Below are 16021 nucleotides of genomic sequence, written 5' to 3' on the forward strand. Positions count from 1 at the left end.
TTTTTAGGTTTTTTGCAAGGCAAATGGGGTTAAGTGGCTTGCCTAAGGCCACACAGCTAGGTAATTATTAAGTGTCTGAGACTGGATTTGAACCGAGATACTCCTGACTCCAAGGCCTGTGCTTTATCCACTATGCCACCTAGCCACCCCTCCCTTTCATTTTTATACCACTAACTGGTTAGAGTAGACAGAGGTGTCTACCTCTGTATTTGTAGAATCCCTCCAATTAGATACTCACTTACCATCAAGATCTAAGGCATCAAATCCAAAACTGTCAGTGTCTTCTTCAACTATACTGTAAGACAAAAGGGAAAGATGATTAGTGGTAGAAGAGTATTTATGTGTGTGAGAATGACTAGTAATGCACATGTTTGTACATGGGGGGGAGTGGTAAGGGGGAGAAGAAAAAGGAAAGAGAGAGAGAGAGAGAGAGAGATTGTGAGAGATTTTCAACTTTCTAATAGGTACAGATGAGGGGGCCCTTCACAGCAGGACCAGGAGATGACAGGAAGAAAATGAATGGGTAAGATGGCATGAGAACAGCAAGAACAAGATTGGGAAGCAAAATAAACATCCTCATGAATCCCTGAGTTATTCATTGGAAGGGAATGTGCCATTTGTAAGGCATCTTTGAACGGAAAATGACCTGGAGACTTAGGTATGTGCATGTAAAAGGCAACAAAGCACGAAAACTTAAGGGTGAGTAGTGATGATGGTGGTGGTGGAGTAAAGGTAGCATTAATAGCACAAGCTGAAGAAATGAGGATGACAGGGAAGCAGAGCTCTCTGATGGCCTGAGCCTGATATTTTCACTCTGATTCTGACTTCTTTGAGAGACTAATTGCATAATATCCATTGTACTTCAATGGACATAATTCCATGATGAGTAGAAAATGGCTTGAGTGCTTTGGTAGGCAGAATGAATGGAAGACAATGATAATTTATCCTGTTTTGGAGTTCCCAAAAACACCCTCCAGTTTTCACTTATGGTCCTTTCAAATGGGGCATCCAGGGACACTAACAGCAGATCAGGGTGTAAGAATGACAACAGTAGCACATGGCTATCTAAAAAAGAAAACTCAAACAACCCCCAAATCCCCATGGTATCTGGCCTGCTTCCTACATCAGGGAAAGAAGACATTGCAGGATTGCTAAGGGAGTTCATGCAGAATTTCAAGTTGTCATGTCATTGTAGACAAAAATCAATTAGAAATTCTATCTTCTTCCCCAGTCATTCTTCATACAGGATTGTGGAATAACTTTTATTCCTTTCAACAGATGACCCCTCTTTCCAAAAGAGGAAATGGAGGAGACAGCTAGGTGGTTCAGTGGATAGAGCTCTGGCCCTGGAGTCAGGAGAATATGAGTTCAAATGTGACCTCAGACACTTAATAATTGCCTGTGTGGCCTTAGGCAAGTCACTTAACCCCATTGCCTTAAATAAGTTAAAAAAAAAGTAACAAGAGGGAATGAAATGCCCAGCTATTCCTCTGACTGCCCAATCAAGGAGGGAAGGGAGTGATGATGAGGGGCTCCACCTGAAAGTCAAGTACCAGTCAATGGCTACCCACAAAGGATGCCAAATATCTTTTTTTCTTAACATTAAATGTAGGTTTTTAATATATGTTTTTGTGCAAGTTTAAGCCATGGACTTGCTTTCTTGGTGGTACTGGTGGCTTCCAGTGACTCCCACCCTGGTCCTTGGAGGAAAGCCTGAAGATTGTGGTTGCCTGATGGAAATGATCTGAATTGACACTGAGCAGCAAGGAGACTGTTTTTTTTTTCCCTCCAAGGGACTTATCTTTCTTTCCCAGTCACTTACCTACGATGAGGTGCATCTTCTTTGCATCTTCTGACAATGGAATCATTTCCTGGAGGTTCCGCAGTGATAGACATGATGCTATTGCGATTTCTAAGAGGCAACTTTAAAGCACACAAATGTACAAACACATTATATATATATGCATATATCTATAATATGTGTTTGTGTTTATATTTTGTATAGTATATATATATATATATATATATATATATATATATATATATATATGTATATATACACACTTTAATACATCTTTAACTTGGGTCTACATCCTTAGCCAAATCTATGTCTCTTTTGACTCAGAAAAGTTTTTGTGGATAGCTCTGTTGACAATCTGTCTTTCCTTCCAAATTCTGGCTATAAAAATGGAACAGGCTTAGTTCATGACCATTGAGATTAGTGTACATCTGCTTTCACATCTGTGTGAAGAAGTGGGGCAGGGAGGGGAGGAGGGTGGTAAGGCATGTTTGCCAAAGAGCAGGATGCCACATTTTCCCCTTCAGAGAATGGAGAGCTTTCTTTGCCCACCATGCCCAGGACCTTAACTATGTGTTTCAGGGACAGAGACACATTGCATGAAGACATCAAGTGCTGCATGGAGTTGGCTCTCTGAGGCTTAGCAAGCCTACATATATATATGCTGGTCAGGCTCATGGTAAGGAGGCCACCAACCAGGATGCACCACAGACTACCTTTCAGGAACTGCCTTGGAGATAAACTATCCTACATAGTAATCAGGCAGGAATCCTTCATTTCATATATCCCTACTGTCCTCCCCCAAGAGTTTATTTTGAAAACCATGCTGTCAGGCTTCCTAGAGCAGGAATTCTTAATTTGGGGTTTGTGAATTTTTAAAATATTATAATTATAAATCAATATAATTGATTTCTTATGCAATCCCATATATTTTATGTTATCCATCCAAAAATATTATTCTAAGAAGGGGGCACGCAAAAAAGGTCAAAAACCCAAGTCCTATGGGGTCTGCCCCTTTCAGGGGCAGGGTTTCTAATTTCCAGGAGTTGCTATTACTTGCGGGATCTGGGTGTTGGGGGCAGGGCAGGGAAGCTTGGTTAATGGTTAGAATTGCCTGGGCAACAGCTGAGCTCACCCAGAGTGAGGTAGGGAGGGGGAAAGAGGATTTGCTTTGGTATACTTGGATTTCCATCTAACATCACTACTGCCTGCCTCCTCAATCCTGCCAATATTGCCAGTAGCTGAGAAGATACAGCAGATCCCAGGTTTTCAAAGGTATGTTGGACTCATTACAGCCCCTGGGAGACCCATCTTCTCCTCCACCCACTGAGTGTTAAATTGGGAGAAGAGGAGACAAGGAGGTGTAAATGTGTCTTAAGGTTGTGTTGAAATATCTTTAAATAAACATAAGCCCTAGCATAATGACTCTTGAAAAGGTGAATAGCATGGTTGCAGTAGCACGCTTATGCGTGAATAGGAAGAAAGAGGCAATACTCTGTGGGGATCACAACTTAGCTACCCAGTGATCTGAAGGAACTGGTGATAAGGTCCCAGATGACTCCAAGTTAAAGGAAGGGAGAGGAGCATCTTACCATTTTGTTGAGAGAGTTGTCGATGGAAAGAGGATTGGAGGAATTGCTACTGGCATCCATTCCATTTTCTTTATGGGGAGAGAGACAGACAGATGGACAAAGATACAGAGATAGACAGAGAGAGACAGAGACAGAGAGAAGAGAGAAAAAGGAGAGAGAGAGAGAGTTCAGTGCATCTAGATATTTTCATTTAACAATTTCACTTTCTTGCTCAAGAAATGTTAATAGTTTCCTATTGACTAGAGGCAATATAAACTCTCTTGTTTGCCATTTTAAACCCTTTATAATCTGGTTTCAATCTATCTTTTCAGTCTTACATTACTACCCTTTAACATTGTGTTCCAAATCATGTCAGCCACTTGTTGTTCCCTGCCCAGGATTTTCTATCTCCCACCTCCATTTCTCACTCCTTAGGTTATCTCTCTTGCCTGGAATGTATTCCTTCCCCTACACAATTTCTAGGAATCCCTAACTTTCCTCAAATATCAGCTCAATTTCCACATCCTACAAACACAAAGCCTTCCCTAGTCTCCTCCACTACAATTGTTATAGCTTTCTGTACCTTCCTGCTTTTGTTAAACAAAACCAGTGATTTAATTGTAGTAGGGAGTCCCTAGGAAGGACCTTCTCCTACTAATGCAGGCTGGAACCTTCTCTGAGATTAAAATGTTAAGTGACTGTCCAAGGTCACATGCTTAGTATCTGTCAGAAGTGGGACCAGAACCCAAGTCAGTTCTATGAACTCTTGCCACACTGTCTCTATAATATTACTCTTTTGTTTGTTTGGTTTTTTGTAAGGCAATAGGGTTAAGTGACTTGCCCAAGGTCACACAGCTAAGTAATTATTAAGTGCCTGAGGCCACATTTGAATTCAGGTCCTCCTGACTCCAGGGCCGGTGCTCTATCCACTGCGCCACCTAGCTGCCCCCTATAATATTACTTTTTAAAAAATAGAATTTTATTTTTTCCAATTACATATAAAGATAGTCTTGAACATTAATTTTCTATATATTATTTTATTTTTAATTTATATACTTTGTGTTTATTTATCTGAGCAGGACAGCTGGATGGCAGAGTGGATAGAGCACTTCGAGTCAAGAGGACTGGAGTTTGAATCCAGCCTCAGACCTTTGATACTCAGGCAAGTCATATAACCCTGATTGCCTCACATCCAGGGCCATCTCCAGATGTACATATTAATATCTGGATCCAGATGGCACTGGAAGAGAAACTGAGGCTGGTGACTTACTTAGCATAGCACCCCCCCCACACTCAAATCCAATTCATGTGTTTGTCATGGCATCACCTCCCTGTTGTCATGGTCTTGAGGACAAAGGACAAGCATCACCATCTATCTGAGCACACCTCAGTAGAATGTAGGTTCCTTGAGGGCAGGGATAGTCTCATTTAGGTCTTTGCTTACCCAGTACCTACTGCAGAACCCTACCATATGTACATAGTAGTTGCTTAATAACCACTCATTGAATCAAATTGAATTTGTCTCTGAACTTTCCTAAATTTCACTTCCTTTCTTCTCATTGACGAGGTGACTAATAACAAAACATCCTTCCACATGGCCTTCTTACTCTCATCTGCCCCCAAGGACAGAAATAAAAGTCATTAGCTGGGAGTTTCTTCTGCTCAGTGAGTATCAAGCAGGAGAGCTTGAGTATTTCCTCTCAAAGTGAAAACCAGACTAACTTTGCCCCCTTAAAGGGAAGGAGAATCAGGGGATCAAATCTAAAACCATAAGTTATCATTGGACAAAATTTTTAATAAATAGGCAAAGGTTGCACTGTGAAAACACTTTGTAAAATATCACATCATTTATAAAAATCTTCACAATTTTATTTTTCAAAAGTCAAATATGTCATTATTCTTAAATCATTCATTCTCAATTTTGATTCAAGTACTATTATCTCCCCTGGATATGTGAAATTTCAGGATCTTTTTGGATTACTAATTTTATTTTAAAGATTTAGCAAGCAAAGCTTAAAACTTCCACCCTAAATTCTACCCTATTTCTCTGAAAAATGAAGTGTAAAATATTATTATTATTATTATTATTATTACTACTATATGCTACCTCTTCTTTCTATGCCTTCTTCCTTTCCCCAGTGACTCTACTGTCTTAGGAATTCAATGTACTACTACCACTCAGAGAACCTATATTATGCAAACTCCTTAATATTTCTGAGCATATTTCTTCTCTATAAATGAAAATAGACTTATTAATTAATATGGTTCCTCCCTGAGGTTGCTAGATGGTGCACTGGTTAGAGTATTAGTCCTAAAGTAAGAAAGATTCATTTTCCTTAGTACAAATCTGACCTTAGACACTCAATAGGTGTGTGACTCTAGGAGAGTCATTTAACCCTGGTTGTCTCAGTTTCCTCAGCTTTAAAAAGAGCTGGAGAAGAAAATGGCAAACCACTTCAGTATCTTTGCCAAGAAAATCCCAAATGGAGTCAAGAAGAATTGTTGAAACAACTGAAAAAATGATCCATCAATCTAAGAAGAACGTACATGATAAACTGGTTTTGAGTGACTTAAAGAATTATCATTTCTTATGATATTTTTATTATATTGCTGTCATGTGATATTAAAAGATATACCTAGAGAGGGTAATGCCTAACATAAAGGGGTGAATTTTTAATGGAGAAATTTCAGATATATATCCTGGATGGATGAGAGAAAGAGAAAGAGAGAGAGAGAGAGAGAGAGAGAGAGAGAGAGAGAGAGAGAGAGAGAGAGACAGAGGGAAAGTGTTAGGATATGGCAGATCTAGGGCTGGAAGCATTCAAACTCATAGGATTCCAGCTTTAGATGACTTTATAGTCCATCTTGTCCAAACCTTAACTTTACAGATGGGGAAGTAGAGCCCCAGAAAGGAAAATTCCAAGGTTGCACAAGTAATAGTAAGTGCTACATTCTGGACTTAAACTAGGTTTTATGACTCAAACTTCAGCACTCTTTCCACTATACCATGGCTCCAGCTTTTTAAAAGGGTTAAAGGGTTTTCCATTACCTGACTTTTCTATAAATCATCCCTGAGGAGAGGATATGCTGAGTATAGAGAAGGGGGAGAGGTAGACAGCTCTGTTCAGAATTCTCTCTACATCTCCAAGAAGGAATTGTAGTCTAGAACTGTGAATTCTAGAATGTAGTTGTTGTTCAGTTGTTTTTCATTCATGTCTGACTCTTCCTGGCACCATTTGGCAAAGATATTGGACTGGTTTGTCATTTCCTTCTTCAGCTCATTTTATGGATGAGAAAACTGAGGTAAATGGGGTTAAATGACTTGCCCAGGGTCACAGAGTTAGCAGCTGAGGTTTAATTTGAATTTGGATTTTCCTGACTCCAGACTTTGTATTCTATCCACTGCACCACTTAGCTGCCATTCTATTCATTCTAGAATGACTGAATCTAAATTTTATACCTCAGATATTGACTTCTAGTAAGAAGATCTGGATTCAAGTTCTACCTCAGTCGCCACTTCTCTTTGTCTTTAGATGAGTCAACCTCTCTGATTCTTGGTTTCCTCATCTTTCAAAAAATGAGACAATCAGACTAGACAGTTTCTTAAGTCTCTCCTAGCTTTAAATCTTTGTTCCCGCTCTCCTGTGAACCTGTGTCAAGTAGATTGGAGTGCCAGTTTTCCCTTAGTTTCCACTCCCAGCTCTGTCTTATTCTTACTCCTTCTACCTTTCTTCACCTCAGTTACCCTCATCAATAAAGTGCAAATTATCATACCCAGTCTTTCCATCTCTTGCTGAGATGCTACAAGAATGAATGAATGAATTGAGTTATGTTAAAAAGGCTCTGTTTTAGAACCAGGTGTTTACTGATCTCTTGAGTCATTATTCGCTAGAGTCTTACATCCTTGGGGATTTTCCTTGGTTGAAAAATTTTAGGGGGAAGGTCAAGAATCCTTCCAAAGAGTAACCCATTATCAAAAATGCAAAGTTCAGCAGGAGTGGTTAAGAGCCCCAGATACACCCTCCAGGAGGCAGAGGAGGAGTGAAGCTCAAGCCACAGATGCTAGGTTTGATCAGTCAGGACTCCTGCCCACTTCAGATGACAATTATCATTAATTATTGTCTGAAACCCGCTCCCCCCTCCCAACATGGGGGCTTTCAAGCCTTGTCCTGGGTTTACCCTGCTGGATTGATTACTGCATCCGGAGAAACAGATGGACTGCATGAGACAGATTGACAGACAGTCAAGAGGGATCTGGGTTTTCTCACTAACCTTGAAAATCTGATGCCCGTTTCATGCTGACGGGGGATTTAGCTCTTTGCAGCTGAAAGAGAAGGGAGGGAGGGAGGGGAAAGAAAAAAAAAAGAATGGGATAAGAATCAAACAGGACCCTAGATACATGTCACAGTCAATGAGAAAAAAGAAAGAAAGAGTCCCTGCTGCCATTCTGTCCTTTGTCAAAATGCAGTCTGAGCTCCCCTTGTCAGACAAGACAGAGGAGAGTCCTTGGAATCATGGAGCACACCAGGATACCCAACTCCTTAGGCAGGAGTGAAAAGACTAGTGTGGGTTCCCTTGGGCTCGGATTAGGCAGCTGCTAATACAAACAAGACTGCTCTGCTCCCCACCTCATACATACACCCCTCACATACATGCTGGACGCACAATCTGGCTCAGAGGAGAAGATGCTACAGGATCCCAGAGAGGTGGAGGGGGCACAGATAGGATGCAGATGTCTCCAAACAGAGGGTCGAGCAGAGCTGGTTATATGGTGCAGGGAAACGTTGTGTTAGGGAGAGGAAGAGGGATGGTTCTAAGATGTGGGAAAGGACATCTCTATGATATGACCTCTAGTTGCACACAAGCCAGGAAACTGTTGCCTGACTGGAACACTGGCTTGGCTCATGCTTTTGATGCACGTATCCAGATTGCCCAGCAAAAAAAATGGGGTGAGGATTGCATAATTTTGTGTCCTGATTGGCCCACATTCCCTTCTTCTAGACCATGTAGATCATGTTAATTGATCGTGAGACAGGCTACATTCAATCAACAAGCACTAGATTGGGAGTAGGGCAGTGTAAATGTGATTAAAAGTCTCTTGACTTTATTTTTTATTCTCTCCTGGACAAAAATAGAAAGCTGGGCTTAACTTCACCTCCAATCTGGATCCTTAATGCCTGAGCTCTTTATTTCAGCCAGTGACACTATATCTGATTTTCACTGATAATAATAATGATGATGATGATAATAATAATAATAATAATAATAATTCTGAACTAATTATCACATAGAAATGATGAGAACCTGCTTCCTACAATTTATGAGAGGGAATCTAGTTATGCACTCTAGAGTTGGAAAAATAGATTTCAAAGGGTTCAGAGGCAAAAGATGTAGGATCTTATGGACTGAAATTCTGTAGGGAAACTCAGTCCAGGAGGGATGGAAAATTGTCAAGAACAAAATTCTATAGACACAAAGGAAACAATTCCATTGAGGAGGATAATAGGATCATACTACCTCATCAATAAGAAATGACTCATTGATTGATTCTAAATACTTGGGAAACAATAAAGGGCAATCTCAATTTCCTTTCCTCCCCCAACTTTCTCCCCTAAAGCTCTTGTGATTGTGTCAATACTATTGGAGCACCTAAAAGCCAACCTTCTCATTAACAATTTGCCTGAGGTAAATAAGAATTGATCTTTGGTGAGTTGAAACATTTTATTTTGTTATTATCTACAATCATGAAGGAATCTGATTAGTAGAAACACAAACCAATAGGCACAAAAAACAATCTGCTAGGTTTTGGACTTCCATTCATAAAGCTGAACTGAGACCAGCCACATTGTGAAGACTGAGTCCCTGTCTCCACTTCACCTTCCCCCTCCCATCATCCTCAAAAGAAGTGAGACTCTTCAAGGGGAATATTTATATCTGTAGGGGTGACATCAGCTATCCTTGATTCTTTCCCTTTCCTTCAAACAGGAGAACCAAGAAGTTCAGAAAATGGTGTTCAGATCCCTGGTTTCCCTGTAAAGAAGTACCTGGATGCCCTTCAAGTTCATTCTCCTCTTTGGGGGGTGATAGGGCAGGAAATACTTGCTGTCCTCTGGTGAATCCTCAGAAGTTGATGAATCATCTGCCTCCTGACCATTGGCTTTAGGGCTGGGATCTCCAAAGGTCTGAGAGATAATAGTTACTGGAAGATTCCTGGGAAGACTCTGGAAACATCAAGATACATTGAAAGTAAGTAAAGGTACCCTAGAAGTAGGTCACAAGTGAGAGACATCACTGATACTAGCAACCCTCTCAAACACTGTCTAGCTGCATGATTCTGGGCAAGTCCCTTAACTTCTGATTGCCTCAGTTTTTTCATCTGTAAAAGGAGATAATAATACCACCTACCTCCCAGGGTTGTGGTGAAGATCAAATGAGATAATATTTGCATAGTGCTTACTTAGCATTGTGATGCTATATAAATGTTATTGCTTTTGTTGTTTTTGTTATTATTATTATGCTGATGCTACCTTGGAGCTATCCTTCATTTTTCCTTCTTTCTTCACGTCCATTCTGCCACCAAGTTCAAATAAACCTTGCTTCATCTCATCTTTCTCCTTTGTTTGCAAATTTTCACCAACAAAGACTCACCACTTGTGTAAACATCCAGACTAATCTAAGGTCTCTTGTGCTTCACACCTAGACTAATAAAATAGTTTGATAATTGATTTCTCAGCTACCAACCTCTCTCTTTCTTCCAGCCCTCCTCCAACACGGAGGAATGACTGAACATCTTAAAAATACTGCTTTGAATATGTCACATTAACAGTCCTGCTCACAAATTTTCAGTAGCTTCCTACTACCTATCAAAGAGAAAACCCATACTTCTCTCTTTTTGGTTTAAGGCTCTTTATATCTGACTTCATTATTCTTTTGTATAACTGACAGGGTCATAGGTTTAGAGCTAGAAGAGATCTTCAAGGCCATCTAATCTAACTTGCTTCATTTTACAGATAAGAAAATAGCATCAGAGAAGTTAAGGGAGTTGCCCAAAGTCATACATTTAGTGATGTGGATGAGCTAGAATTTGAAACAAGGTTCTCTGAATCTGAATCTAGAGCTGTCTTATGTGCTCCATGTCTTTCATTCAACTCAACAAAATATTGTGTCATCTATGTGCTGAGGAAGCTAGGCTTATTAGTGTAAAGAAAGATGACCTCTGAGTCAGTAAGACTGGACACATAGTTCCATCTTTGAAATAAAATGGCTATGTGACTTTGGGCTTAATTTCTCAGTTACTTAATTTCTCACTTAATTTCTCAGTTCTCCAAGCAACTTTCTAAGACTGTAAGTTGCAGAGCAGTTGGCATATTTTATGTGTCACATAAAATACATACTTACTCACACAGAGTATTCTAAAAGTTTTGGTATAGTTTTAAGTTTTAATAAACACAAATTTAAAAAATTAATTTTAAGTAATAATTTCTTGAGCTTTAATCAGCTTAAAATTGCACTAAGATTTTTGGACACCCTATGTTTAAACATCTATCTATCTATCTATCTATCTATCTATCTATCTATCTATCTAATCATGCTCTTCTACACTGAGCTAGGTCCCAATTAGTAAGAATAATGAATCTTATGATAAGGTGACATTATCTGAATTTGTACTGCATATTTCTTTTGAGTTAGAACCTATTACCATATGCAAACATAATTCAAAGAGTGAAAATTTGAAAACATGATCACTTCAATGTGATTCATCATTTGCACTAATTGGATATAAAGACTTTTAGGATAATCTATATATGTATCCATATACATATACCCTATATATGGTCTAGATATGTATAGATCTAGATATAATTTATATAGCTATATATGCAGCTTTATCCTATTTTACACATTAAAACTTTATTATTTTTTATTTTTTTAGTTTTTTGCAAGGCAAATGGGGTTAAGTGGCTTGCCCAAGGCTACACGGCTAGGTAATTATTAAGTGTCTGAGACCAGATTTGAACCCAGGTACTCCTGAAGGCCAGTGCTTCATCCACTATGCCACCTAGCTGCCCATATTAAAACTTTAAAGAGCAAAAATTTGGAAGTATGTGACTATTCATTATTGGCACTAATTGGAACCTTAGACTTTTGGGGTACCTTATATATAACTCTATATAGATTGAAATAGAGTCTATTTACCTATATATGCAGCTAGGTCATTTACCTTATTTTACACATTATAACTTTAAAAAGTACAAATTTGAACTCATGTGACCTTTTCATGAATTCATTATTTGTGCTATTTGGAACCTGAGACTTTTGGGACACCCAGTCTATGTATACATAGATTAAGGTATAATCTATATATGCAATGAGACAAATCACTCTATTTTGCACATTATAGCTGTGAAGAGTTTAAATTTGATTATGAGGGATCACTTCATGGAATTTATTATTTGCATTCCATTGGAGACTAACTATGTATGTCTAAAAAGTAAGTGACTTGCCCAGGTTCACATAGTAAATGTCAGAGGCTAGATTTGAAATCAGGTCTCCCTGAGTCTCAGTCTGGTGCTTGTTCACCAATGATAAGAGCAGCACACTATTTTAAAAGAGGTAAGTAGAAGACTGGATAATCTAAGGAGAGCATGAGACTCCCAAGGTCCTCCTGTCATAGACAGTGGGTTCCCCCACTAATGAAGGCCATGAAAAAGCTTCAGAAGAGAACCAAGATGATTAAAACTTTAGAGAATATAGCAGTGTTGTCCTTTTGTGTATGTTAACAACTAAGGACCAAATAGTTAACACTATGGGGAAGAAAAATTAGCAAATTAATGAATTAGGGTTTTGTTTATACTGGTCTTAAGAAAAGCAATCTTGTTTGCTTAAGTAAGACTTTTTGTCTTTCTAATAGATGTTGGAAACTGAAAGCTGGGTCCTTGCTGTGAAATAAACTATCAAATTGAGACTACCCCCTGGAAATATAAACACATTATCATTTACCACTAATGGCTTCAGTGAAATTATTAAACAATAATTGGCCTTGATGATGGAAGAGTAAACAGGATCCTAATTAATGACTTTATCAATTGTTCTAACTTTGCTGATAAGATTATAGGATCATAAATATAGAACTGGAGTAGAACTGGGAGATCATCTAGTCCAATTCTCCATTTTTCAGATGAGATTTTTTTTTTTTTAGGTTTTTGCAAGGCAAATGGGCTTAAGTGGCTTGCCCAAGGCCACACAGCTAGGTAATTATTAAGTGTCTGAGACTGGATTTGAACCCAGGTACTCTTGTCTCCAAGGCCAGACGGATTTGAACCCAGGTACTCCTGACTCCAAGGCCGGTGCTTTGTGCTTTATCCACTACTACAACACCTAGCCGCCCCCTTCAGATAAGATTAGACAGTATTATTTAGTATGGAGAGGAGTTGAACCTCTTTCACTAACTATATGAAAGACAAGTCTTAAAGCAGTGGTAATCAAAATGTTGTTCCACAACTCCTGGGAGTCTCAAAGACCCTTTCAAGGCATTCAGGAGGTCAAAACTCATTTCCCAAAAATATGAAGGTATTTAAATGTCTAACAATATATATATATATAAACATTTTTAGAGTGTTGAGACCAAAAGTTGAGGACCTCTATCAGAGAATGATGAATCAGTATCAATAATGACTTTTGTATTATTATTATTATTATTATTATTATACATCTTAAGGCTTGCAAAGCACTTTTTTCCAAGGGTGTAGGTGAAGGAAGCAGGGGAAGTTTTATTATCCCTATTTTTTATAAAAGAAGAATGTGACTTACCAAGGTCACACATATCTAAATCAGGATTCGAATCTAGGTCTTCTAGACCTAGATTTTCTCTACTACACTATGCTGCCTATCTCTTTTAGCCAGTTCCTAATTGCCTCCCATTAAGTAGTGTTGTTCCAGACAGGAGACTGGAGGGAAGATAAAGGGCTTTATCCTACCTGGTCAAGGCAACTGCTGTCTTTGGAAAGGCGCCGGAGTTTACTCTCTAGGTTCACAATACAGGCTTCCTTCCGGACCATCTCAATCCTTAGCTCATCATTTTTTTCCTCCAGTTCTCGAATCTGCTTTCTGTACTTGTCCTTCTCAATCAAGCATTGAGAATACTGTGTCTGTGCTTCATCACGAGAGTGGAATGCCTAAAATGGATAAGGAAATACGGTCAACTGGGTTAGCCAAACGCTTCAAAACCAAATGGAATCCCAAATCCCATATATTCCCCTCCAGTTAGGAGGTTCCCTTTTTCTGATTCTTCTAGTGGGAAACTATTATGATAAATAGTGTTATGGCTGTCCAGATGCTCTTTGCCATCATTCTTTGCTCACCTTAACTATAATTACAGCTCTTTCTCTTCTCTACTCACTTAAAAACTTCATCTTTACCCTGCTTTTTCCCATCCTTAAATTTGAGCTGTCAGGGCCTTAACCCAGTATATTGAAAAATCCAGGTGGCAGTCAATTCAGAAAGTCTCCTGAGTAGAAAATATAATTTAGGTATAGAAAGAAGTAATAGAGATTTACAATTACCTAACCACTTATCCAGTAACACTGCACTGACCAAACCCCATGATGGGAACAAATGGTCTATGTAATGAGGGTGATGACTCTTCTGGTCCCATTACACATAATTCTGAGGTCAGTACATGCAACCCCTGATGGAAATAGAACTCTAAGCTGTCAGCCACCCCATCTCTCTGGAAATGTTGCTACTTCAGGTACCTGATCTCGTTCTTTCTCTACTTCCTCCAGTTGTATCATCACAGTGTTCATACGGTGTTTGTACATGTCACAGTCTTTCCCCAGGGTTGAGCACTTCAGTTCCAGGTCTTCCTTCTCTTCTAGGTACTATGAGAAGGAAATGGGGAAATTGGTAAATTTGTCAAATAAACAATAGGTCATACCTCACAAGAGTTTCTTAGTTTCTCCTCCAAGAGTGGTAGAGCCCACTTCTCTTGACTCAATTGGTACCAGCAGGATGTTGTAATTCAGATATTTAGAGATTTGGAGCTGGATGGAAGGTTACAGGATATCTATCATTTTGCAGTATGCAGTACAGGTTGAGGAAACTGAGGCTCAAAGTGGTAAAGTATAGTTTAGATCCTACTGTATATCAGAAAGTAAACGCACATACTTCACATGTTCTCACACAAGTTATCAACTTCCAGATGTCTTGAAGAATGAAAGATGAACAAGTCAACAGATCAAAGAATTACAAATTAAAGTCTAGAAGGGACTGAGAGGACCTCATTTCAACCTCTTTCATTTTACAAAGAATGATTTGTTTAAAGCCAAATAAAGGTGTTGGGAATTTAACCAAGGTACTTTGAATCCAAAGCCATCCTTTCCAAATTACATTTAGTTTTCAGCTAAAAAAGAACAGAATTGAAGGGATTATCTTTATCTCAGGCAAATGGGAGAGACTCAGGTACCAAACAAATATGCAAAAAGGGATCAAAACATGGGAAATGCCCAGTCCTTTTTTGTTCAACTACAATGAAGCTTGAGAAGCCCTAGAGAAGGAAGGTCATGACTTTTGTCCCCTCCAAGGATGGTTCCCTCCATCTTTAGCTTTCACCTTGTCTCTTAACTCCTCAGCCTGCCTCATATCTTCCTGTAGGTTATAAATCTTGTTGACCAGCTCCTGTCTATCTTCCAGAGCTTCTTTCCGGTCGTGTTCCAGGATATCCAAAATAGCCTTGTCTGAGTCTGGCAGACTGCGTTTTCCAGCCTGGGAAGAAGGGGAAAAAAGGCTTTAAAGCTGTAGGTGGGGTAAGTGAAATGGAACAGGAAGGAAGTGAGAAGAAGAGGAATGACAGACATAAGGACAGCCTGGTTTGTAATGGGAAAAGTGAGGAAGGAGGAGAAGTCTCTTGGGATCTCTAAGAAGCTTATCACTTCAGAAGTTTATCACCTGGAAAGGCAAATAAAACCCACCTCTTCTCAGGAATATCTTGACTTCTATTGTTCTGCACAGACTCTTATCAAGAGCTGACAGAAGCAGTTGCAGCTACTTGAAACATTCTGTAGGCAACAACAATGAGAAAACTGATCTGCCTTCCAGACTTTACATCTGAAATATCAATTAATCTGCCCCATTTTAACCCAGGATTCATCTTCTGCCAGGAGGAAAAATTAAAACATTGGCTAGGCAATCTTGGGTGAAAGAAAGGAGGAGGGAGCAAGACAAAACACATCCTCCCCCCTTTCTGTTATGAATAGTTTAGGGGAATGAGTTTGTTTATTTTATAACTCATGTACCCACAAGCCTACTCTTTTAGAATTTTCATGGCAATTAAAATTGAGCCAATCATTCTGTAGGTTCCAAGATTAACCATTTTTTTTGGAAAATTTATTTGGAGAGACCAATGTTGGTCACTAGACATAGTTATAATAAGCATACCTATTGTCTATTTATCTACATGCATATTCATATATTCATATTAAATGTTAATAATTGCATAAGACTTTTAGAACATCACACACAAGGTACACATTAATCACACAAATCATACATGCAAATGCCCAAATATGTACATGTATGTTTGTATGATATACTCATAATTCATATATATATGCATGTGTGCATGTATGCATGCATATAAAGTCTGAACTTGTTC

The 16021-nt window shown here is 39.0% G+C and overlaps 1 protein-coding gene across 5 annotated transcripts in view; it reads right to left on the minus strand.

Moving 5' to 3' along the window:
- CARD11 (caspase recruitment domain family member 11) overlaps positions 1–16021 on the minus strand; it is a 137229-nt gene that overhangs the window by 33156 nt on the left and 88052 nt on the right. For all 5 annotated transcript variants that reach the window (XM_074203924.1, XM_074203926.1, XM_074203928.1 and 2 more), the window contains 8 exons: positions 14980–15132; positions 14124–14249; positions 13347–13544; positions 9414–9590; positions 7642–7693; positions 3391–3458; positions 1823–1923; positions 243–295 (listed from right to left, as the gene is read on the minus strand). In XM_074203924.1, the coding sequence (XP_074060025.1) occupies positions 243–295; positions 1823–1923; positions 3391–3458; positions 7642–7693; positions 9414–9590; positions 13347–13544; positions 14124–14249; positions 14980–15132 (928 nt within the window). The remainder of the gene's footprint in view (positions 1–242; positions 296–1822; positions 1924–3390; positions 3459–7641; positions 7694–9413; positions 9591–13346; positions 13545–14123; positions 14250–14979; positions 15133–16021) is intronic.

The sequence above is a fragment of the Macrotis lagotis genome, chromosome X (genome assembly GCF_037893015.1).
Source record: "Macrotis lagotis isolate mMagLag1 chromosome X, bilby.v1.9.chrom.fasta, whole genome shotgun sequence".
NCBI classification, from domain to species: Eukaryota; Metazoa; Chordata; class Mammalia; order Peramelemorphia; family Peramelidae; genus Macrotis; species Macrotis lagotis.